This window comes from Macaca mulatta, chromosome 12 (genome assembly GCF_049350105.2).
Source record: "Macaca mulatta isolate MMU2019108-1 chromosome 12, T2T-MMU8v2.0, whole genome shotgun sequence".
In the NCBI taxonomy this organism is placed as follows: Eukaryota; Metazoa; Chordata; class Mammalia; order Primates; family Cercopithecidae; genus Macaca; species Macaca mulatta.
The window spans coordinates 141,626,247-141,651,869 of NC_133417.1; the positions used below are offsets into that span (position 1 = coordinate 141,626,247).

The 25,623-nt window shown below is 44.8% G+C and overlaps 1 protein-coding gene across 4 annotated transcripts in view; it reads right to left on the reverse strand.

The window, feature by feature from the left end:
- The window catches only part of IQCA1 (IQ motif containing with AAA domain 1), a 166,314-nt gene that overhangs the window by 46,278 nt on the left and 94,413 nt on the right, over nt 1–25,623 (reverse strand). For 2 of the 4 annotated variants that reach the window (XM_077957952.1, XM_015111398.3), the window contains 5 exons: nt 20,796–20,871; nt 13,392–13,498; nt 13,129–13,221; nt 8,224–8,288; nt 5,275–5,357 (listed from right to left, as the gene is read on the reverse strand). In XM_077957952.1, the coding sequence (XP_077814078.1) occupies nt 5,275–5,357; nt 8,224–8,288; nt 13,129–13,221; nt 13,392–13,498; nt 20,796–20,871 (424 nt within the window). Of the gene's footprint in view, nt 1–5,274; nt 5,358–8,223; nt 8,292–13,128; nt 13,222–13,391; nt 13,499–20,795; nt 20,872–25,623 lie in introns of all 4 variants that reach the window. The other 2 variants (XM_015111399.3, XM_015111397.3) reach the window with 1 other exon arrangement.

Genomic DNA, 25,623 nt, shown 5'->3' on the forward strand with positions numbered 1-25,623 from the left:
AGAATCCTGCTTCCTTTCCTGGAGCATCTTATATATGCTATTCCATTTACTTCTGGTGTAAAGCATGGCTGTGGAAAAGTCTGACGATAATCTAATGTTCTTTCCTTTCCAAGTCCTGTGATCTCTTTTACATAGATGCCCAAAGGCACTTTCAATAGACTGTCTTCTTGATCAATCTGAGTCAATATTCTCAGATAGACAGTGTGGTCTTTCATTATGTGGTTTTAATGTTTTTTAAACATTTAAACCCTTTTCCTGTTTGCCCTGAGAATACTCACCAGAGATGCTTTTCGGCTGCAGCATTTGCCCCAAGAAAACTTTGCCACGAAGCATCTCGTTTTTATTATTATTTTCGCAGAGCTCTAGTATACTGACTTCAGAAACAAAAGACATCATTCTATTTATAGCATTCTGTTTTCAGTAGTGGTGTTTCCATTTAGAAAATATAGTAATTCTTGATTGCTGAAAATATCAAATCCTAAGAAACGTAGCATTCCTATGCATGATCTTGGCATTGTTTTCCAATGGTTGTTGGCTGAAGATTGATTTGATGAATCTGATTTTCTCCGAAATAGACAATTCTGATGATTCAGATGATTCTGATATTAGTTCTGTTTAGAAATAACTCCAAGAACAGTTTCTACATTTTATTTTCACGTTGAAAAGCAGTCAGATTTGCTTCAGCCTTCAACAGCATGTTCACATAAAGTTAAATGAGCATTACCAGCGAGCTGCGCTTTCTTTTTCTAAACAGGAAAAGGCCTAAAAGAAATTTTCATGAATTAAAATTATATATATTTATAAAATTGCAATTTGAGACAAGGTCCTGCTCTTTCACCCAGGCTGGAGTGCAGTGGTGTGATCTTGACTCACTGCAACCTCGAATTCCTAGGCTCAAGCGCTCTTCCTGCCTCAGCCTGCTAAGTAGCTGGGACTACAGGTGCGTGCCACCATGCCCAGCTAGTTTTTATTTGTTATTTTTTTGTAGAAAAAGGGTCTTGCTATGTTGCTACGCTGATCTCAAACACCTGGTCTCAAGAGATCCTCCTGCCTCAGCCTCCCAGAGTGCTGAGATTACAGGTGGGAGCCACTGTGGCCAGCCGAAATTCTTTATATTTTTTCTATTCCTTTGCTTTGATTTTCTTCTTTAGGGACTCATATTATCTGTGTATGTTGGATTTTCTTTGTCTGTCATCAATATTTGATATGCTCTTTTGTATTCTTTTAATATCCTTCATTTCTAATTTTGCTTTAAAAAATTTGTCTTTTTGCCTTTTATTTCTAAAGCATTATTTATTATTTTTATTTGCTCTTGTATTCATTATAATTTGTTTTTTTCTATAACGTTTTCCCCTTTATTTATATTTATTGAGATTTCTCACCTCATTTCTGGGTTTTACTTATTCTATTTTATGCTGTTCTCACACGTCTTCTATAATTTTTAAATGTATATTAACTTTTTTTTTTTTTTGAGATGGAGTCCTGCTCTGACCCCTAGGCTGGAGTGCATTGGCACAACCTTGGCTCACTGCAACCTCCCTGGCTTCAAGCGATTCTCCTGCCTCAACATCCCAAGTAGCTGGGATTACAGGTGTGTGCCATCACACCTGGCTAATTTTTGTAATTTTTGTAGAGACGGTGTTCCTCCATGTTGGCCAGGCTGGTCTGGAACTCCTGACCTTAAATGATCTGCCCACCTCAGTCTACCAAAGTGCTGGGATTACAGGCATGAACCACCGCACCCAGTCTCTGAATGTATATTGTTTTGCAATAGTAGGTTTCAGTATAGACCTGCTTTGTGGAGATGTCGTTTTGGGATGTTAATGTTTTCTTATTCTTTTTTTCTTACGATAATTTTGCATGGGCTTTGACCTTGAGCTTTTCCATTGCTCAAATTTATATGAGTGAATAGTCCAACACTTTTAGAAGGAAGTGTGGCGCAGGATAGCTCTTCCAGTTTCACAGAGCTCCCTCCTCTGTCATCTTTATAGATGCTAAAAATGTGGTGGCTTGCTTTCTGAGACGTTCTGGCTCTGGTCCCCTTCCCTAATTTCTTCTGGGTCTTCTCTATGTTTCATCTTTACTTTTCCCATCCTGTTCAATTTTTATTTCACTCCCAAGAGTTTCTTCGTAGTATGGGCCCTGTGGAGGAAGGCACTGGGGTGAGTCACTGTCCCAGCCCCTTCACACTTTCTTATTCGGGTCCTTTGCACTCATCTGCTATGGAGATGGGCAAAACCCCTCCTAGTTTCAGCTTTGATTCTTACCTGGCCCACTGCACATTACCTGGCCCATTGCTCTCTGGTTATTTTGGGGTCTCCTATTCTCAGGTCCTTTGGTGTCCCTAAAGTTTGTACTCTGGGGCTCAATGAGGAAAATTTGTCATTTAGTTGTGGTGCAAGTGTTGCCTGGGGGGTTTTGGTCTTGTTTTCTAGTTCCTCTATTTTACGATGTGGGGATTTAGGAAGATACACTGCCATCTTTCAGGCTAAGGACCTTAACTGGGAAAAAATGAAAATATGGACAAGGTCAAAGTGTGCCAGATTTTGGTGGATATTTGACTACTTTGGTTAGATTGAGTCATTTTCACTTAGAGTCTGTATGAATTTGTTCTTGAATTGCTATAAAGAAATACTCAAGACTGGGTAATTTATAATTAAAAGAGGTTTAATTGGCTCATGGTTCCACAGGGTATACAGGAAGCATGATGCTGGCATCTGCTCAGCTTCCGGGGAGGCCTCAGGAAACTTACAATCATGACACAAGGCAAAGAGGGAGCAAGATGTCTCACATGGTGGGAACTACAGCAAGAGAGAGAAAAGGGGGAGGTGCTACACACTTTTATTTTTATTTTTATTATTATTATTGTTTTTTGAGATGGTGTTTCTTTCGCTCTTGTTGCCTAGGCTGGAGTGCAATGGCGTGATCTCGGCTCACCGCAACCTCCACCTCCCAGGTTCAAGCGATTCTCCTTCCTCAGGCTCCCGAGTAGCTGGGATTACAGACGAGTGCCACTACTCCTGGCTAATTTTTTTTTTTTTTTTTTTTTTTAGTAGAGATGAGGTTTCTCCATGTTGGTCAGGCTGGTCTCAAACTCCTGACCTCAGGTGATCCGCCCACCTCGGCCTCCCAAAGTGCTGGATTACAGGCGTAAGCCACTGTGTCCAGATTGCTACACACTTTTAAATGACCAGATCTTGTGAGAACTCACTACCGCGAAGAAAGTATCAAGGAGGATGGTGCTAAACCGTTCATGAGAAACTGTCCCCATGATCCACTCACCTCCCACAAGGCCTTGTCTCCAACACTGGGGATTATAATTCTACATGAGGTTTGGTGGGCACACAGATCTAAACCATATCAGAGTCACTCTTAAATGGCTGACTCCATCCACTTTGATCTTAGGCATCTTAAAGATGCTTCCTGAAAATTGACAGATCATTGAAAAAGTTCAGAAGGGATAAGAAACTAATAATTAGTTGAGAAGTCAGTCCACACATAGGTAATGGGAATCTACCATGTGCCAGGCATTGTACTAGGCACTAGGATCTTTTGTTCACAAATCCAAACCATAAATAAGAGAAGGTTCTGTTAAAAATAGCCATTTAAAAATATCAACAGAATTAACAAAACAGAATCAAGGCACAGGAGAAAATTCTCCAGCACCGGAAGAAGAAACACAGAAAGTAAAATAAATAGAAACCCAAAACATATCTCAATATATATTCTGGCAAAATTCTTATGCTATTAGGAAATGTGAGTGCTCCTTCAAGTCCTCAAGAAGAAAACAAGGCTGTCTTGAAAAGGGATTAAAATAACCATCCTTTGATCAAAGGAGAATGCCAGCCTTCTTGCTCTCACAGACCAAAATTGGGTCAATGTAAATATCAGGATGGATAATGATAGGCATAGATAATACATTGAATAAAAAAAGAATCCATGTGTCTACACTGATAACACAATTTTAAAAGATTACACACTTCCTTACAGAAGAATGATATCTATTCAATGTAGAAGGAATGATAGAAAGAGAAAAATCTCCACTTTACAACTGCTACAGCAATAACTGATGCAGATAAAAATCGTCAGTGGGTGCTAAAACGCTTGCCTGAAAGGATGCTGGGAACAGAATCTCCACAGCCTCAAAATATCACCCCTTGGATTCACTGTTCATTAATTATAAAGGCAAAGATGATGCTTTACAGTGGAGAAATAGAGGGAACAGTGCCTAAGCCACAAGATTAAACTTAACATCATCACCGATGGGACAAAGTGGCATTAGGTGCCCCCAGTGGGAAACACTGACAGGGACACACCATCGTTTTCCTCTCAAATGTTTACCCTGAATCAAATAATGAGGAAACCATGACGCACATTCAATTGAGGGACAGTCTGTGAACAGCTCAGACTCTTCAAAAATGCCAGTGTTGTGAAAGATGGAGGAAGGCTGGGAAACTGTTCCAGAAGGAAGGAATTATGGGAGACGGAAGAGACACAACAATCACTCGCACCATCCTTGGCTGGATTTTGGATGCAGAAAGACAAGTATGTATACAGGACATTATCAGGACAATTGGGAAAGCTGAAAGTTCACTGTATATTAGGTAACAGTATTGCATTATTGTTTGATTTTCTGAGTGATTTTCCTTCTGTGGTTATGTAGGAGAATGTTGTCATCCATTGGGGTAATTTCTTCATAAAAGTAAAACTAATAACTGCATTAGGGTGGTACAGTTATGAGGAATTTTAAGATTTAAGTGTGTTTTCAGGTCATCATCGTGTTTTTTAAAAATTCAGAGAAAACCATTAGGTGAGGCTGTGATAACAAATGTCCCCACCTCATTCCTCCCCAATATTTGTGTCTCTATTGGAAGGTATCTTTTGGAAATAATTCCTCCAGTAAAGAGTGTGTTGTGGAAGCCTTAGGTGCTGCCCCAGGTGCATTTTTTACATGTGAAATCATAAACAATTCCCCATCTCCTTAAATCAGATTATGCCAGAAAGAATGCATCGAGGAACCTTGCTAGTAGGTTAAAAACCTGCTTCTATTACATTAGGGGAGAGAGCTGCAACCATTTTATTAAGAGAATCTGTTAGTTCACAGCATCCTCTTAGGTTATTTGAATCAATTCAATCCAACATTTACCAGGAGCCACCATGGGCCAGGTTTTGGCTTGAACAAAAATGTAAATAAAACATATTTCTGGCTGCTGGGATTTCAAAACACAAGAGGTGACACGTGACACACACATGCATTATTCTTTGCGTACTCACCAATGTAATCAGAGAGGTTGACTTTCAGAGCCTGGATCAGTAATCCTTCTTCCACCAGTTCCTTATACAGAGACTCGATGGTCCTGGGGAGAAAGCAGAGTGTCTGTTCCAGAGTCACACACACAGAAATCAGCAGTATTTCTGTTAATGATCACATATGTGGAGAACCTAAACCAGATCTATTTCCAAGTACATTTGTTCATATGCAAATAAAAGGAGTTTTGAAGTGTTTCTACAATTTGGGGATAAATTAGGCTTTTTAAAAACAATACTTTCACTCATCCATGTGTGTATCTGATGTTTCCCATTAATAAGAATGATATCTTTGGGATATAGCTGGGACCAGCTATAACTCCTGTAGTCTGCCCTTCCATCAGTCTTCATGATGGCACAAATATGAATTAGAAATTACCCAATAATAGTAACGCAATGGACCTATAATTATATATTCGGCTAGCATCTGCAAGCTGTAGTACGTCATTAATCCTTTGTGAAATTTATGTTTCCTTTTAACCCAATTGCACAATTGTTTGAAAGAAACATCTACAAAGAACAAAGGATAAGACTGAAGATAATTCTTATATGGAAGATAAAACGTCTAAAGCTATGAGGGTGATGATTTTTTAGGAGGGTGTTATACTTTATGGAGTGTTTACAGATGTCAAAACCACTTCTCTAAAAGGACCTTGGGCATATAGCCAGCACACTGGTAATTTATACTAATTGAGAAAAAAATGGACATAGTATCTATCCCACGTAACGGATGAAACTCCCAGTGATACGTGCTGGGTTTGGCTTGCATAAATTAGATAGGCTAAATTCCAATATTATTCAGTATAATCCTTTGAGATGTTTTGTCTTTTCCTCTTCTTTATTCTTCCATCCCACTCTGGTCTTTCTCTAAGTTGAGAACTGTAAATACAACTTTATTTAGACAGTTCTTCTGACTGTCCTGTGACCCAAGTTAGTGTGATTAAAAGATACCCGAGAACATCAGCTAGATTCAAGCCAGATACTATTAGGGGAAATGCTAATCCAATGACCCCAGTCTTTGGATGACTGGAGTTGTATTCCACCAAACATGTTTAAAGTAGTATGCCCTCTGCTGAAAGTTAACAAACATTTAATTTAGCGGAATTTGGGATAGCAATATTTGACCCATAGATATCAAGAAGGTATCAACTGCAGTGTTTTAACTTGAATACTTATTTAACATAAACACTTAACACAGGTATAAAATATTAACATAAATTTGAAGAAGATTCTCTAACATAATCAGAACAAACGATATTAAGAAAGTCCGAGGCCAGGCGTGGTGGCTCACACCTGTAATCTTAGCACTTTGGGAGGCTGGGGGGGCTGATCATTTGAAGTCAGGAGTTTGAGACCAGCCTGGCCAACATGGTGAAACCCCGTCTCTACTAAAAATACAAAAAAATTAGCTGGGCCTGGTGGTGGGCAACTGTAATCCCAGCTACTCAGGAGGCTGAGGCAGGAGAATCACTTGAACACCAGAGGCGGAGGTTGCAGTGAGCTGAGATGGCACAACTGCACTCCAGCCTAGGCAACAGAGTGAGACTCCATCTCAAAAAAAAAAAAAAAAAAGCTAGTAGAAGACACCATGGCATTGTGTGTGAACATGGGCTGCACCTTCCTCAAGGGATGGGACTCTGAGGCCCCTCTGCCCCCCAAATCTGCCCCAGGAGGTGCCAGTGTTTGCACATGGACAGATGTGTGTCTCCCCAGGAACAGGGGCACCTGACACTCAAAACACTTGACCAGCTGCCTCTTAGGCAGCCGCCAGCCACAGCTTCTCGACCTGGAACTGCTTCTCAAACAGTGGAGACTTGAGTGGAGAAACCCGCAGCCCTCTCCCTCTATGGATGTCCTGTGAGAGCCATTTCTCTAGAGAGCAGAAACCCACACTCCCTGTGACTATGTTTCCAGGGGCTGCTTGCCAGGGCCACGGCAGTGTTCTGGCCTCCCTGGAGGCTACAGATGCCCGGTGCCCCTCTGGGTGCTCTGGCCTCCTCTTCCCCCTCAGAGAGCTCTAGGCAGGGCTTTCTCTCTCACAGAGCTTCTCTCGAACAGTTTGGGGAGAGTAACGCTGGGACGCAGGGAGAAGCAGGAACCCCCAAACAGGGTAGCGACAGGACCAAGGGGAGGGAACCCCCAAACAGAAGAGTGACAGGACCAAGGGAGAGGGGAGGGAACCCCCAAACAGGGGAGCGACAGGACCAAGGGAGAGGGGAGGGAACGCCCAAACAGAAGAGTGACATGACCAAGGGAGGGGAGGGAACCCCCAACAGGGGAGCGACAGGTGTTGACCCATTAATAAGACCCATGGGAAGAAAAATACACATTCAAAATTATTTCCCACATTATTTATTAGGGATTTTAATTAAATTCCTTGATAATATTTGAAAACCTAGGTACTATTTATTTTCAGTGTTAAAGCACTTTCAGGCCACTTCAAGTTAAAAATGAACACTGAATTCATTCGTCCTGCACTGAAGCTGGGCCCATGAAGCTCTGAGAAAGGACACAGCCCTTCCTGAGACTGGGCCTCACTGCTCTCATTCCTTCCGCGGCAGGAGCAAGGGCCCCAGCAGAGGCGCTTGGACAGATTCCTGCCCTGTGGGTACTCAGAGTCTCCATATTTCCTCAAAAGCTTCACCAGGCTGTTATTTCTTAAACACAAAATTTAAACAACACCCCTTCCATGAATTTTAAAACTTAAAAAAAAGTTATGAAGTCAGAAGTCATGGGGGTCCAGGTTTGCCTTCTGGGCCACCCAGGCATCTTTCCACTCTGGGATTTGTAGGGACAGGACTGTGGAGGATGAAGAGGGCGTGGCACCACACAGGGGGTGCCCTTGGGGTTTCCTGTGCTCTTCTCTGGGGCACCCTCTTCTCACATGCGTCACAACACAACGAGTCCATTCCTCACCTGTCTGCTGTCAGATCTTTATCCTTCTTTGTCTTTTTCTCTTTCTTTTTGCCTTTCTTTCCTTTCTTCTTTGGAAAAAAAGGAAATAACCAACAATTTAGTCAAAACAGGCAAGCAAATAAGTCCTAGAAATTAGCTAAGCACGTTGTTTTCTGGGGGTGGTGGGAGGTGGAAAGTTAACTGTGGCGGCGTGAACATGGACCGCAGTGTTTTCATGGACGCAGGGACTGTCCTGGAAGATCCCATCCCAAGTTGCTTATGTAGGTGTGTCCTTGTGTGGATAGACGTGAGATCCCCACTGTGGAATTTACACGGGGCCAAATTCCAAAGAGGGAAGAGCATTCTGGCTTTCTGGGCTCTGGCTTGGTGTCCCACAAAGGATGAAAATGCTGTGTGCACACACAGAGTCAAGCTGTGTTCACCTTTGGTGCCTGATATAAGCTTGTGTTTCCCCAAAATTCATGAGTTGAAACCTACCCCCAAGGTAGGTATTAAGAGATGGGGCCTTTGGGAGACAATTAGGTCACGAGGGTTCCACTCTCATGGAGAGGTCTGAGGGAGCTTGTTCACCCCTTCCACTATGTGAAGACACAGCTAGAAGGAACCATCTTTGAAGTGGATAATGAGGCCTTACCAGACACAAAATCACTAGACATCAAATCCGCTGGTGTCTTGATCTTGGACTTCCCAGCTCCCAGAACTATGAGCTATTAATTTCTGTTGTTTATAAATTACTCAGCCTAAGAACGTTGTTATAGCAGTTCGAACAGACTAAGGCAGTACCCAATCACCTTTCTCTGTTAGCATCTAGCCCCAAATCTGGAGCCCTCAGGGCCAGGCAACAGTCTACCTCTAGTTCCCAAGGGGCTTTGCATTCAGGAACTTGTGATGGCCTAGAGGGACATGCTCCAAATGTGCTTATTTCATGTGCTTATTTGCCATCTGTACATCCTCTTCAGTGTAATGTCTCTTTATGTCTTTCACTCATTCTCTAATTGGGTTGCTTGTCTTTTGAGTTTTGAGAGTTCTTTATATGTTTATATGTTTGAGAGGTCTATATATGTCAGTATATGAATACTAGATCTTTGTCAGATATGTGGTTTGCAAATATTTCCTCCCAGTCTGTAGCTTGTCTTTTTATCCTCTTAACAGGGTCTTTCACAGAGCAATCATTTTTAGTTTTGATGAAGTCCAATACTTCCTTTTTAAAATTGTGTTTTGGATGCTAATTCTAAGAACTCTTTGTCTAGGCTTAGGTCCCCAAAGTCTTCTCTTTTTGTTTTTGTAAAAGTTAAGTCTGTGACCCATTTTGAATTCATTTTTATATAATGTGTGAGACTTAGGTTGAGGTTCATTTCTTTTTGCTTATAGATGTCCAGTTACTCTGGCACTACTTATTCAAAAGTTATCTTTCCTCCTTTGAATTGCTTTTGCAATTTTAGAATAAACTTGTCTATGTCTACAAATTATATTTCTGGTATTTTGATAGAATTGCATTAATCCTATCCTATAAAAATATCCTAATGGACATTTTTACTATGTTGAGTCTTCCAATTCATGAATATGGTATGTCTGTCTATTCAGATCTGCTTTGATTTCTTTCACTGGCATTGTGCAGTTTTAACATACAAGTCGTATATCTGTTTTGTTAGATTTACACATATGTATTTCATTTTTTGAGTGATTTAAAAGCACATTCCATTTTAACTTTTGTGTCTATGTATTCATTGACGATAGATAGAAATACAATTGATTTCTCCATGCTTATCTTATATCCTGCACCCTTGCTGATATAAGTTGATTTGGAGTTGGTAGATTCCTTGGGATTTTCCACAAGAAAATAATGTCATCTGCAAACAAAACCTTTTAATTGTATAGCAGTTTTAGATTTACAGAAAAATTACAAAAGTAGTACAGAAAGGTCCTGTCTCTCTCTCACATAATTTTCCATATTAACATTTTACATCACTATGGGACATTTGTCACAACTAAGAAACCAACATTGGCACAGTATTATCAACAAAAACTCAAAGTTTATTAGGTTTCCACTAATTCTTCCCTAATGTCCTTTTGCTTTCCAGGATCCCAGGAAGGTTTTGGAGTACTGATTTAATCTCTTTGTTATTGATTTGTTGAGGCTTTCTATTTCTTCTAGATTTGGTCTTGTAGGTTGTATATTTCTAAGAATGTATCCATTTCTTCTAGGTTGTCCAACTTATTAGCATCTAATTATTCATAATAGTCTCTTATGATCTTTTTTGTTTCTTTGACATTGGTTGTAATTTCCTCTGTTCTATTTCTGAATTTACTTAAATCTCATCTCTTTTTTCTTAGTCTAGCATAGAGTTTGTCAATTTTTAAAATCCTTTCAGAAAACCAACTCTTAGTTTTATCATTTTTTCCTACTATCGATTCTCTATTTCATGGATTTCTGCTCTAATCTTTGCTATTTCCTTTCTTGTGCTAGCTTTGGGTTTAATATTCCCCTCTTGTTCTAGTTCCTTGAGGTATGTTGGTTATTTGAGATCGTTCTTTTTTAATGTAGGCATTTATGGTGAAAAACTTCCCTCTTAGTATTGCCTTTGCTACATCCTATAATTTTTGGTTGTTGTGCTTTCATTTTTGTTTCGATATACTTTCTAATATCCCTTCAAATTTGTTTCTTTGACCCAATGGTTGTTTGAGAGTGTGTGGTTTAATTTCTGCGTATTTGTGAATTTTTCTGTATTATTTTTGTTATTGTTTTCTAGTTTCATTTCATCGCAGTTGTAAGTTACCTGGAATGTTTTTAATATTCTTATACTTATTAAGATTTGTTTTGTGACTTAGCATGTAATACATCCTGGAGAATGTTCTATGTATACTAGAGAAGAATGTGTGCTCTGGTGCTGCTGGGTAGAATAACTGTTAGGACTATTTGGTTCTAGTACTATTCAAGTCTGCTGTTTTCTTATTGATTTTCTGTCTGGATGATATATTCATTACTGAGAATGGGATAGTGAGGTCTCCTACTATTATTGTATTGCTGTCTATTTCTCCCTTCAGATATGTTAATATTTGCTTCACATATTTAGGTGCTTTGATTAAAGGTGTATATTTATTTATACTTGTTATATCTTCCTATTGAATTGACCCTTTTATCATTAGTTAATGATCTTTTTGGTCTCTTGTGACAGTTTTTGATTTGAAGTCTATTTTGTCTGATGTAAGTATAGCCATTTCTTCTCTCTTTTGCTTATTATTTGCATGAGATATCTTTTTTCCATCCCTTCACTTTCAGCCTATGTGTCCCTAAATCTAAAGTAAATTACATGTATATAGCATATAGTTGAATTTTTAAAATCAGTTCAGTGACTCTATATCTTATGATTGGTGAGTTTAATCTATATACATCTGAAGTAATTTTTGAAAGGAAGGGCTTACTTTTGCCATTTTGTTATTTCTATTTTGAGGTTCTTTTGTTCCTCTCTCAAGTTACAAGTTGCTTTGTAACTGAATGATGTTTTGTAGTGCTACATTTTGATTCTTTTCTGGTTCTGGGGTCCAAAGACAGGCCCAACACTGATTTTTGTGGATGGACCCGCAAAACTAAAGCAGCACAATGGTTGCAGTAAATGACTTGCTATTACATTTGCTATCACAAAAGTGGAGAGAGCTGCCACAGAAGCAAGGCTCACCCAGGGTTTGTGGGAGGCTCACGGTTCTGGGGTCCAAAGACAGGCCCAATACTGATTTTTGTGGATGGACCTGGTGTCAGGGTTTGTGGGAGGCCCATGGTACTGGGGTCCACAGGCCTGGTGCTGAGCTCCATGGCAAAGTCAGATGTTCACTTCTCTGTCCCTTTCTTCCAAGATAGAACTCATGGGTCTAGGAAATCTCTCTTGGCACTAGGATGTGTGGGCTTTGGGGTGACATGGGTAAAGTGAAACTTTCATTCTTACTCTTTTCAATGCATCTTTTTTGTTATGATTCTGTGCTCCACCCGGGTGTGCAGCCTCTCACCTGAATCCCAGAGCTCTTGTGAAGGTACTTTCATCTATGGATGGTTATTAAATTGGTGTTTTCAGCTTACAGTGAAGGATCTTCAGAACACAAATTCAGCTGCCTTCAGGGTTAAACCATAATATCAATACAAAATGGATCAAGAGCCAGTCATCCTGAAAAGACCACATGGCCCCTGATCTAGCAAAAGTAATCACAAATGCAGCTGAATGTGTGGAAATCTCTAAGAGAAAATGTGTGAATCACAGGAAAAGTGGCTCAGTCATGGGACGTGGAGAAAGCTGCCATACAAGCAAAGGCTGCCTGTGCTCACGCCAGCACTGACAGGGAGGAGAACTCTCCGCTCTCTACTCTGGGTATCTGGCCCCAATGACAGGGCTGTCTCTGGAATGAAGGTAGAAGTAGGGGGCAAACTAAAAGAACTTAAAATACTCTGATCTAACTAGCTACTCTAAACCACTGTGAGATGGATTGGTGGCAACTTAACACTTCAATTCATCCAATTCCTTTCCCTATGATTCCCCCACTCACAAAATCCTACTCATTACCATTGGCCTCCCTTATAGCTCTATGTACAGGAACAGATGGGAGACCATTTGGGGAATATGCTTTGGCTCTTTTGATAGTTCTCTTTCTATCAGTGGGGCTTGGGTAATATGAATCTGCAACCGACCAGGGCTTGGGAGATGTTACTCTCAGATGGTTGGGTTTATCCTATTTATGAATCCGCAGGCCCAAAGGTTAAATGGTGGACCAATTAAATTTACCAAAGGCAGGCATGTTTCCCCGTGAGGTGTCCTGGCAACAGGCAGCCCTCCTGGACATGCCACAGAATGGCAGGGGCTGCTTTTCATGACTGAATCGGCTCCACCTCACCCCTCTGCAGGGTCCTTCCCCACTCACCTTCTTCTTCTTCCCTACTTTTGCTGGATGCTCCCTTTCTCTGTCCACAGCTAGCTTTAAGTTTTTTAGTTCCTGTCTCATCAACTCATCAACCTAGGAGAATACAAAACAATACGTTTAAGTCACTTTGCATGTCTTGTGTTTTGTTTGTGAAGTTTAAAAATCCCTTAAATTATGGGGTAGGTCATTAATAGGAAATTGTAAAGAAGCAGAATGGTTGAAGTAAATGATTTGCTATTACTACACCATGAACACAGCTGTACCTGTACCCTGATCTCTGACTCTAATTCTTTCCGTTTCTCCTCTTTGATCAGTTCTGGATCAAAGTCCTGAGAGAAATTCCAAGACTCATCTTTATTCATCCAGATCTCTATACTCCAGAAGGGTAAAGAAAAAGAAAAAAATTTAAAAAGATGTAGGTTAGTGAAAACAGTTATTGCAATATAAACATAAGCCTAACTTCATATGCTATTGCATAGGATAAAAGTTTGAGTAAAATAAGCTAGACAGATGACATTCACATATGTGCTTGTAAATACACCAAAAAAAAGAAAAAAAACTGCTGATGTAAAAATTTTTTTTTTTTTTGAGACGGAGTCTTGCTCTGTCCCCCAGGCTGGAGTGCAGTGGCGCGATCTCGGCTCACTGCAAGCTCTGCCTCCTGGGTTCATGCCATTCTCCTGCCTCAGTCTCCCGAGTAGCTGGGACTACAGGTGTCGCCACCATGCCCCGTTAATTTTTTTTGTATTTTTAGTAGAGATGGGGTTTCACCGTGTTCGCCAGGATGGTCTCGATCTCCTGACCTCATGATCCACCCGCCTCGGCCTCCCAAAGTGCTGGGATTACAGGTGTCAGCCACCGCGCCCGGCCTTGTTTTACTCAATATTTTTTAGGAGTGATACAATTGTATTCTACTGTATTATTATAATCATGTAAAAACAATATGTTAATGGTGGGATTATACAATCATAGGTGACCCTTTTTATAATGTTTTATCTCACTTTTTTTTCTTCAAATGATTCACTAAAATACAAAAGATTTTGTTGCCTGTTGAACCCTCCAGGAATTATCTCTTGCCTCCTATTATAAAACAGACAACATTAAACACACAAGTACCCAGTATTTCTCCCTAATTCAACAGCTAAATTTCCTAATTACTTTTTGGATGTTTTTGAAATCACACATATTTAACATTTCCCTTTTGCCTCCTCCTGGTGGTTAGGAGGGTGGACCTAGAGAAACATGACCCTAGACAAAATAAGAATAATTTCCCATCACTAAAATAAATGGAAATAGAGCTCCTTTCTCAGAAGGGAGGTTCCAAACGTATGCTGAGGTGTGGGACAGCTGGAGCCTCGACGTGGGACTTGGAAGAGGTCTCCCATGGGAAGCCAACACTTGTCATTTGGGGAAGGAGACGTCTTTCTGGAATCTATGTCGAGAACGTAAAGGAAATTTGCTGGAATTGGTGAAGCTGACAACCGCCAACCAGTCTGGCCACTTCACTGGGACCTGCCTTTAGGGCTGTGATGACCTTTAACCTGGGAAGGTAGCTGAGGACTCGGGGCACAGACAGAGGCTCCCAACCTTTGAGGGACGAGGGCTGCCCCTTGTGAAGACGGCAGAGGCTGCAGGCCTCCGAGGCAAGGCAGGTGGGGTGGTGAATGAATGAAGGAGGCTTCTCAGCATGGCCTCCCTGACAAGCATGGCATGACCCGCTGACTGAGAAGGGAGAGGGTGGCACTCTAACTCTACATTGGGAGGAAAGTCATAGTCACAGACAAAAGAACAAATCTGGCTGCTAGAGATCCAGAGCCATCAAACGTGAAGACCTAGCATAGAGAAGCTTCCCCAGAGAATCATGTGGGTAAACAAATGGGAAGGAGAGGTTGAGTCTCTGAACAAACCACAGAGGGACCAGGAACTGGCAAAAGGGATGAACAAGGAAAGGGGTGGGGATGAGATGCTGTGAGACCCAGGAGAACCTAGACTCTCAGGAGAAGTGGAGAGAGGCTGGGGAGATTCTGATGCAAACTCAGAACTGGCAAATAGGCAGGACAATTGTCCCGAGGTTTTTGGCCACCTGCCACCTGCCCGGGGCAGCACAGCTTGGTGCAAGGGCCACTGTTTGTGGCCAGGTGGAACCCCTGCCCTACCACCTACCAGTTGGTGACCTTAGCAGGGGACAGCCTTTGCTGAGCCCATTCCCCTTTCTGAGAAATGAAAATAACCCCTTCCTCACGCCGATATGGTGATGGTAAATGGAATAAAATAAAGTTATATGAATAATTAATTTTTAATAAATATTTATATATAAATAAATATATACAGTTCCAGTTTAGCCCCAAATAGTTGCTGCCATCCCCCAGGAAGCAGAGCATCTCACAGGGTCTTAGCCTACCTCATTGACACTCTCTACTTCCTGGAGGGAGAGGATCACACAGGACAGCAGCTACACCAGAAACAGCTATGCCCCAAAGCAGGTGCGTGCCAGCAAAGAGCAACTGGGGCCCTGGGGCCAGTGCCTGTGCCTTTAGTGGTCAGAGTCAGGACCCTCAGGACAGGACACCTGCAGGAAGACAGGACATGGAAACGCAGCTCCAGTTTTCAAAAAGAGTGGGTCGGGCTGGGCGCGGTGGCTCATGCCTGTAATCCCAGCACTTTGGGAGGCCGAGGTGGGCAGATCACGAGGTCAGGAGTTCGAGATCAGCCTGACCAAGATGGTGAAACCCCGTCTCAACTAAAAATACAAAAATTAGCCAGGTGTGGTGGCACGTGCCTGAAATCCCAGCTACTCAGGAGGCTGAGGCAGGAGAATTGCTTGAATCCAGGAGGCAGAGGTTGCAGTGAGCTGAGACTCCAGCGTGGGCAACAGAGCGAGACTCCGTCTCAAAAAGAAAAAAAAAAGAGCGGGTCGGGTTCACAAGCTGCAGATGCTGACACCAGAGGTGACCACAGCACTTTCTGGGCAGAAGGGGTTGTTTGCCACACACGGCCGAGGCAGGTCCACCTGACTTCCGGACAGACTGCAGCACGGATGGCTCAGCAGGTATCTGGGCGGGGTGGGTGGTGGGGGGTCCAGCAGGACCCAGCAAGAGCTCTTGACCAGCCTACCTCCTACCAGCAAACTGAAGGGCAGGGCTGAGTGTATTGCTGGCTGAGCACCGTCTCTGCCACAGAGATATGGAGGACCAGCCTGTGGTGATGCAAGGTCAGTTGGGCAGGTTTTTGAAAATGATGCAGAAAATGATGCAGATTCCTTTTAATGTGGGCTTACAGACAGACAAAAAATAAATCACAAAGGTGGCAAATTTTTCACGGTACCAATGCACTTAGGTGTCCTTCCTGACAGGGCAGTCTCATAAGAGGTGGCCCAGGGATTGGAGGCACAGAGCTGGGGGTGGGAAGGGGGCTCGGATGGGACTCTGAAGGTGACTGCAGAGGTGAGGCTGAAGTTCAAGGGGTGTCATCATTCACATAGGGCAGGTGGCCAGCCCAAAACAGGTGTGACAACAGGAGGGGAGAAGAGGCGAAAAAGGTTGATGAGCTGGAGTGGGCCTACAGGAGGGGGCCTGGGCTGAACTTCTCTCGTTACACATAATCCTTCCCAGTGAGAGCCAGCCCGAGAGCCAGGGTGTAGAAAACAAGTATTGCATACATTGTCTAAAGCATCCCATTGGTGGAAGAGAGACTTCCTGTCACTAATAGGTGGAAGTTCATTCTTCGCCCTGCACTCCCTTAGATTTTGTGGTTAGCTTGTATGATGTGTGTACTCCAAAGGCCCGGAGGGTTTACAACTCCTGCATTTGAAGCGAATTGCTCTTTTCTAGTAAATTTTCTGAAATGTACATAAGCTTAAACTGTGAAAAACTTCAAAATGTAGGAATAACACGTAGTGATAAAATGTAGGAAAAGGAATCAATGCTTCCTTTTATGTGTCTAAAATTGTAAGCATTCTTCCTCGAAAATTCTAGAAAAGGTTTAAATATGTCATAACGTGCTGTTTACTAATAACAATCCCCCTTGTGGGATTTCTAAATCTTCTGCAATAGCAGCACCTACCTGTTACATCAGGGCATTTTAAACAGAACAGCTTTGTTAGTTACGGGAAGCTACTTTTCTTTTTCACTAGATTCACTAAAATCAGGAAATAACGTATTTCATAATAAAAGGAAGGCAGAATCTCTCACAGAAGGGAAACCATGACACAATTACTTATGTAGAAACAGTTGTACGGTGGAACACATTCTCATTCTGGAGTCGCAACTATATTTAAAATAAAACACCGCGGACACGTTTTGCCCATTTCCCCTCTAGATCGTTTAAATGGATTGAGTTTTCTACGGAAACTTTGCTTTTCTCATGACACTTTTGCGCAGGGCACTTTTCAATCCCTTCAAGAATTTCATGGACATTTATAAATGCAGGAAGCTATTCACGGCCCTCAAAGGGCAACGACTGCCCCACTCTCTCCTAGAGCGGAGAAAGAGCTTTTATCCCGAGAATGTGAAAAGCGAGGCCAAGGCAGTTTCACACGTGGGGGGGCAATGAAAGAGGGGCGCCGGGGCGGGGGGCTAATCTTAGTGATTAAAATGCTAATGTTTTATTTGAAGAGGAAAACCTTTGATTTTTTAAGAAAAGAACTCTAAGAGGAAGACATTTAATTCCTTGAAGTTACTAAAGACCTGGCAGATAACAAGTCCAACGCCACACCATCCGACCAGGAAAATGACACTGCGGGTTTGCTTCCAGGAGGGACACTGCTTGCTTTTTCAGTCTTAATGGAAACAGATATTACACAAAAGGCGTGGACAGTTTTCAGAGCTTTTGGGCCGGTCAGCAGGTTGCAAGAGTTGGCTTCCCATGGGGATGTTAGATTTCTCCCAAATTAATTTTTGCTTGTATCAAAATGATACACATTGTTTTAAACAAAGTCAGAATATTAAACAGATGATAATGAAAAACCTGTCCCACTCTGTCTACCTGCCAATTACATTATCCAATGGCATTCTTTCCTATATTCATTTATTCATTAAAAATACACAGGACAAATGCAGTTATTACATTTTGACTTTATTGAGCCCGATTATGGGCCAGGCACTGCTCTCAGAGCAGGTGGATAATGGAAGGCCCTGCCCTCAAGGACTTGGCATGGCACCGTGAGAAACGTCTGTGAACACACACTCACACCCAAGTGGGCAAAGGGTGGGCATGGGCAGAGGGGGACTGTCACTCCACAAGGGCCCTTAAAGAAGGTCTCACTGGCACCGAGGCCCAAAGGGACAAGCATTCTGAGCCAGAGGAACAGAAAGCATAAGGGCCAGAGGTGGAGCGTGCCTGGCCTGCTGGAGGAAGCGCAGCGGCCACAGGGGCGTGTGCAGTGATCTGGTTTCATGGAAGCTATTTCGGGTAGTTTCTGTGTTCTTTTCCTAGTGTCTATAGAACATGCTCATATGTTACTTCTTGATTTATCAGTCTCAGACACGGGCCCCTGACTTCCTGCCACGGGACAGCAGGCTTCTGCTCTCCAGCTCCTTCCTTCCTGTGCCGGTGTCTTAGCTGTATCAGAAGAGAAGGGAGCCCTGCTTTCCACATCCCGGGGCACCTGCTGTCTGAGTGTGAGTGCAGGACAGCTTTCAGATGCCCATGGCAGCCAAAACTCCCCTCTGCGAATCCCTTCTTGGGACATCCTAGAGAATGAGCTCCACCAAAATGAGGGAGAGGCAAGAAGTCAGCAAAGGCCAAGTAAGGCTCAAGGATCGCAGCTGAGCGGGAGGGCTCCACAAAGGTGCTCTCCAGAAGAAAACGAATTAGTATGTTACCTGGAGTGTTTGGAGGCATGGGAGTTATAGATACATGCAGTAACAAGCCAGTGAGGGTGGCAGTAAAGACCAAATAATGATGTGCAAAGCAGAGTCTTAGATGGCATTGTTGCTGTAGACACACACCTGATGCCAGTGGCACCCTAGCCAGGCCCCTGGCCCCACCGTGTGGATGATGGCAACTCCCAGCAGGTCCCACTGGATGTTGTTACTGTCATCCTAACTTACAGAAACTACCCAGTTTATGCCACTATCCCCACCCGATCCCACCACTATAACCCCCAACATATAAGCTTGTTGTTGGCAGGTGTTACCTTTATATCTCCGGGCTAGCACTGCACCTGACACCCTGGAGATGCTGACTGTTTGTTGAAGGAATATGCAAGTGAAAAGGTGTTTTGATAGTGACTGCTCTGCAGTGTTAAGTAGGTGATGGATTCTTAAGCTTGGATGCCAGCAGGGCTTCTACCAGTACCTGCGCACACGAGGAGAGCAACATTTACCTCTCCCAGTTGTTGTGAAGATTAAATGAGATGGGCATGGAAAAACTCCAAGCCTTGCATGTCTTAGGTACTTAATAAATGTTAGTTTTCCCTTTTGACCTCCTTTCTTCCCAATGAAAATGGATTCAGTTGCCAAATCCTGCCAACGTCATCGTGCCCCCCAGGGTTCCACTTCAGTTCAGCATCTCATGCGGTGGGGTGCCCATGCATGGTATGTAAGAGAATTTTCACTGGCATGCAGACATTTTTATCTTATGTCACTAGCATGTCAAACCTATGGCCACATTCATATTGTTGCTTAGGATGAGGTGCAATTATTAAGGTGAAAGCCCGGAGTCAATTTAAAAATACAACTATTAAGTTGATAATATCTAGAGAAGACCAAGGCTGGGAAGGAGGCCACGAATGACTGCCATTTGGAAAGATTCCACTTCATATCCAGATTGCATCTTTCAGAAACTTCCATACTAGCACTAATGACCGAGGTCATCTTGGCAGGTCACTGTGTTTGGATTTATCCTGAGGGCACAGTAGAACCACAGGAGTTGGGTAATAGTTCTAGGAAATTAAAATGCAAATATCTGAAAGACCAGTTCCTACATTTGCATATCCAGCCAGATGACAGCTATACCCATCAGGCTGAACAACTGACATAAAAATCGTGTGTCAGAATTCAGGCACATGTCTTAGTCTAATAGGATTAAGACATTTTACTGTACATACAGTATCAATTTTCTTAATTTAAGTAATCTAAAAATATCTTTCTTCCCTGCCACTAGCATGAAAACATTCAGCTGAAGTCTTAAGGGTTCAAAAACAGGATGGGGGTCTTGACTATCTTCTCATCCTAAATGTGTCTTGCCTTTTAACTAATTGTATGCTTCAGGCCACCAAAAGGAATTTTTTTTTTTTTTTTTTTTTTTTTTTTTTTTTTGAGACAGAGTCTCGCTCTGTCGCCCAGGCTGGAGTCCAATGGCGCGATATTGGCTCACTGCAAGCTTCGCCTCCTGCGTTCAAGCGATTCTCCTGGTTCAGCCTCCCGAGTAGCTGGGATTACAGACACCTGCTGTTATGCCCAGCTAATTTTTGTATTTTTGAAGAGACGGGGTTTCACCATGTTGGCCAGGCTGGTCTTGAACTCCTGACCTCAGGTGATCTGCCCGCCTCGGCCTCCCAAAGTGCTGGGATTACAGGTGCGAGCCACTTAGCCTGGCCAGGAAATTTAAAATAGAGACAGGCAGAACGTCTCTCTCGGTTGTGAGTAGCATGCAGCAGCCTCCCCTGACGGGGTTCCCAGCACGTGCTGCTGTCTCAGTGACCATGCATGTTCTCCTAAACTTACCTTTGTATGCGTTACATCCTTCCTTCATCGCAGGGAGAAAAAGACTTGGTGACATTTTCCATTTTTCATCTTCTTCCTGTTCAAAGCAGAATAGTTTTGTTAATCACAGGCAAGACCGGACAGCAAAAGGCGCAGATGCTGTGATGACCGTGACCAGGGTTCATGCTGGTCCCCCGGGGCAGTGCCCCTCTGGCCCGTCTGAGTATGACCCAGTCCTGGTCCCCCGGGGCAGTGCCCCTCTGGCCCGTCTGAGTATGGAGTGCTGTGTCCACTGAGCAGGCGTGGGTGGTCCAGGCTCACCAAAGCGTCCCCTGTTGATATCAGCTTTCCCTTCTCAGGGGCCTCCCCTGGGGTACCCCATGCCCCGAGTTTGATCCTGTCTTCTTTTTTGATTAAAAAACTTCTTTTTCTTTTTTTTTTTTCTGGAGACAGGGCTTAAGCGATCCTCCTGCCTCAGCCTCCCCAGTAGCTGGGACTGCAGGTGTGCACCACCACACCTGGCTAATTTTTAAAATTTTTTGTAGCGGCGGGGTTTTGCCATGTTGCCCAGGCTGGTCTTGAACTCCTAAGCTCAGACAATCTGCCCCCCTCAGCCTCCCATAGTGTTGGGATTATAGGCCTGAGCCACCACACCCAGCCTGGTCCTGTCTTCTCATGCTGTCACTCCTTCCTCGATCTGAAGGCTGATTTCCCAGCCTGAGTTCATCTACCTCCCTCCTTCATGTTCCTGTAACCAGCCCTTGGAGCTACTCCCCATCCTTTGCTGAGCTGTGCTGCTTGCCAGTTCCAGCACCTGGGCTGTTCCTTCCTCTCGCTACCTGCCTCGTCCTTGAGCCTGGAAGCCATCGCGAGCTGCAGCCTGACTCTGGGGCTCTGCTTCCTTCCTGGAGCCAGGGTCTAGCTAGCTTCCCTACCCTGGGCCCCCCAAAGCAGAGAGAGCCAGGCCACCATCCCTGGCTCCTGCCGCCAGCCCTGTGCACCAAGACTGGAGACTGCAGTGCTACCTGCCGTCAGCCCAGGCCGCAGCTCTGCTCTGAGCCCCAGCACAACACCCCCTCTGCCCCTCTGCCGCCAGGGTTCACCTGTGCCTAATAGTGAGAGCTAGGCCCTGCAAACCCTCATGTGGTGTTTCTCTGCAATAATGTTGACATTGCCTGAACAGTCATGTTTCCGATGACCACTATCATGGCTATTGCTACCCTTAGAGAGGGTGAAAGGAACAACGCTGGCTCTGTTCTGTCCTCGGGTTCCTGAAGCAGGCTCAGTACTCTCTATGCAGTGGGAGGAAGGGCAGCAGTTGGGTGACGTGGGCGTGCCTCCCCTGGGCTGTTTCCCGAGCACGCCCTGACTCTGGCACCTGATGGGCCCTTCCGTTTCTGGGCTCCAGGGTTGGGCTCTGGGATGCAGTGGCCTGAACACGGTGTCCCCACAGGCCCTCGTGGTTGTGCAGTATCCATGCATCAGATCCAGAGGCATTTCTCCTCTCTCTCCCCACGGCCAAGCAATCACCAAACCCCACTGTTCTGCCGCGGAGGCTTTCCTGGGGTCTCCCTGCTTCCGCCTCCAGTCCCACTGCCCTGGCCCCTTGCTCCAAGGTTGGCTAACGCAGGGTCACTCTCTTCTCTCCTGCTGGAAGGGGTCTGCAGCAGACCTGGCCTCACGACTTCCTTCCTCGAAAGCCCCACAGAGGTATCTGTCTTGGAGCTCCTGGGAGGTGCTGTCCCCCACAGGATACAGTCCAAGCCCCTCAGCAGACCACACACCACCCCCACAGGTGTGGTCCCCCAGGAATGCCCCCGCGCCCCTCTGCGGCCTTTGTCCTTGCCACCTCCTGCCTCCACCATCACTGCAGAGATGCTGACAAGGCCACCCCCCTGCACCTGCCATACTCTTTCCCTGCTGTTCCATCCGCCTGGACGGCCACCCTTCTCCTATGCTTTCTGATGAATTCAGACTCTGAACAGACCTCCCGTCCTCCTGAAATCCTCTCTGATGGCCTTCCTGCCCTTGTTGCAGGCTTGTCATTTCCTCAGAACAGCCTGCTTTTCCCACCAGACACAGCAGGCAGGAACGACCCCGTCAGCCCTGTGGCCTGGCCGCTTGGCCTGTGTGCGACATGGGCTGAATGAAACAAGAATAGGAAAAGTATAGGCTCAATCCATGGATAAATGGGTAAACACAATGCGGTATTTCCACACAATGAAACGGTGAACTCACCCACAGAAAGGAGCGACCACAGACATGAAGACAGACACAGGCTACGGTGCGGAGGAAGCGTGAAGACCTAGGCTGAGAGTGTGAAGCCAGACCCCAAAGGCCTCACAGTGTATAATCTCGTTTATATGAAAACAGACAAACTTGGGCAGAAAACAGATCAATGGTGGCCAGGGGTTAGGGGTGGGGCAGAGAGGGGGGAAGGGGAGGGACTGCTTAATGGGTACAGGGTCTCCTTGGGGTTGATGAAAATGTCTTCACTGTCATGCTACTTCACTGCATCCCTCATCGTGATTTTTGCCAGATCTGAGAATCCCTGACCAATAGAACCATCGTTTCTTTAAAGACTCACTTACATTCTTTAAAGAGGCACTCTCTATTGCTAAAGTGAAACCATAGTGGATACATTAGTTTCCTGACACACATGAGAATAAAACACAACCATCGGAATAAAAGAGGCCGGGTGTGGAGCCATCGGACTCCCCCCAGCGCGTGCCCCAGGTGCCTGGGAAAGCCAGGGCTTCCTCGAATCCTCCCCAGCCCAGGGCTGGCAGCGGCTCTCCCTCCCGAGACAGTGCTGGGTTACACCCGGAGCCAAGGCACACTTGGCTGCCTCAGTTACTTTCTGAGGCAACTGTAGCTCTGATCAAGTCACCTGGTGGCTCAAGTGTTCCCAGGGGCTTTCCACGGCCCCCTGAGACCATGGTTACCAGCTCACTCAAAGGCCACACCTCCTGCCCCTCCTGACTCTCATCTGTGGTCTGTCCCCCTGTGAATCCGCCGTGTCTCTTTTCAGCTTTGCATTTTTCAGCTTTGTATTTTGTTTTGAGTCCACTGTGTCTTCCAGCTTTGCATTTGCTCAGGTCACCAGGAAGCAGGGAAGACATGTGAAACGGGATCACAAGCGCTTCAGGGGAGGCCCAGGGTGCCGCAGAGGGGACTCTCACTTCATGGGGAGGTGGGGACATGGCAGGCTTGCCTGGAACTGCAGCCCATAAGCCAGGCAGGGGGAGCTGCAGCCAGCGGGGAACCAGGGAGAGAACCTGGACCCGGAAACACCAGGGGGCCCAAAGCCTATGACACAGCTCACCGACCTTCCAGAGCTCACACTAAATCAAAGCTCTCTGGTAAGGAAGTCCCACCTAGAACTCAAGGTTTGGGTTAGCTACGCCCCGTTCCTGGCTCCCAAGAGACCCGGGCATTAGAGAAAAGCCTGCAGAGCAGCAAGAAAAAGACCAGTAGTGGATAAAGCAAGGCCTGGGAGGAAAGAGGGAGAATCCATGAACGAAAGAGAAATTTAGAATCACTTTCATTGGTATATTTATCCTCAGAGATAGTATTTATCATCTGTCTGTCTCTCTCTTTCCAGGTATCACTAAGGAGTCATACATCTTTATTACTTTTTCGTCAGTGTTACTGTCTATTATTGCCATTTTTGTTTTGGATACTCAGATTGTTCTATGTTTGGTCTCTGGGAGCCCCTACACTGGTGAGGCTGTGCTCTTAGGGATGGACGAAGGGGAGGAAGAGGAGAAGGGTAAGGTGGAGGGCTCCAGGGAAGGAGACTGAGGTGCGGCAAAGTGTTTCCAGTAGAAGGAACAGCACGTGTCAAGTCCAGATGGGGAGGTTGTGTCTCACAGGGATGGCTGAAGGAGGTTCAGCAGCCGTGGAGACTGCGTGGGGCTGGGCAGACATGAGGCTGGCATGTGGGGAGAGAGAGAGGGAGAGAAGAGAAGTGGGGAGGAAAAGAGAGACAGGGAGACAGAGATGGTGAGACACAGAAAGAGGATGGCCCTTGAAAGGACCGTGAGCTGTGCTTTTCAGGGAGCCTGGAGTTGGCTTACAAGCAGGGCAGCTACCCAGGAGCCTGGTGTGAAGGGATTGGCCCCTTGAGACATCGCTCTGGCTGGAATGGGGGTTTGAGGGGTGGGAAGGAGGCTAGTATGCATGCATATGTGATGTACATCTGCTATAGCAGAATCATATTTTATGACTTAAAAGTTTTGCTGGATGAATAGGCGTAACATGGTATTTTTGAAAAATTGTATTTCTTTAGTTGGTGGGGCTGAACTTCATTTTGTTTGCTTTTCTGTTCATTGTGGCCTTATCTTGATTTTTACAAATGAAGGTGCATGAGCCTATCTGTTTACCTGTGAACCTTTCCTGAGCAGCTGCTAAGGGTGGGACTCACTAGGTTGCTAGAGCTGCACGGGGCCTGCCTCTGACATCCCTGAGTCCTCCTGTCCCCGATCCTTGCTCACTATGCCTCAGGGGCCCAACTGCACCACACCACAGCCTCTCTTCCCCCGACGCCTTCTACTGGGTGGTTCCCAGGTCCAGGGCTTCCCTGTAACTGTCACACACACGTTTCCCCCAGTAGAAACCAGGGGTCACCTTCCCAGATCCCATCCCACCACTGTGGCTGGCCTTGCACACTCTGGCCCACTTCCTGAGGTGAGGAAGGCCAGCCATGACCTGAGTTCAGACGCTCTCTTCCTCTACACAGGGCGGGTGGCCCACTCCACTGTCAGACAACTCTTCTGACTTAACCCAATGGAGAGCTAAAAAAAAAAAAAAAATCCAATGCCCAGCTCTGCCCTAGACCAATTATGCT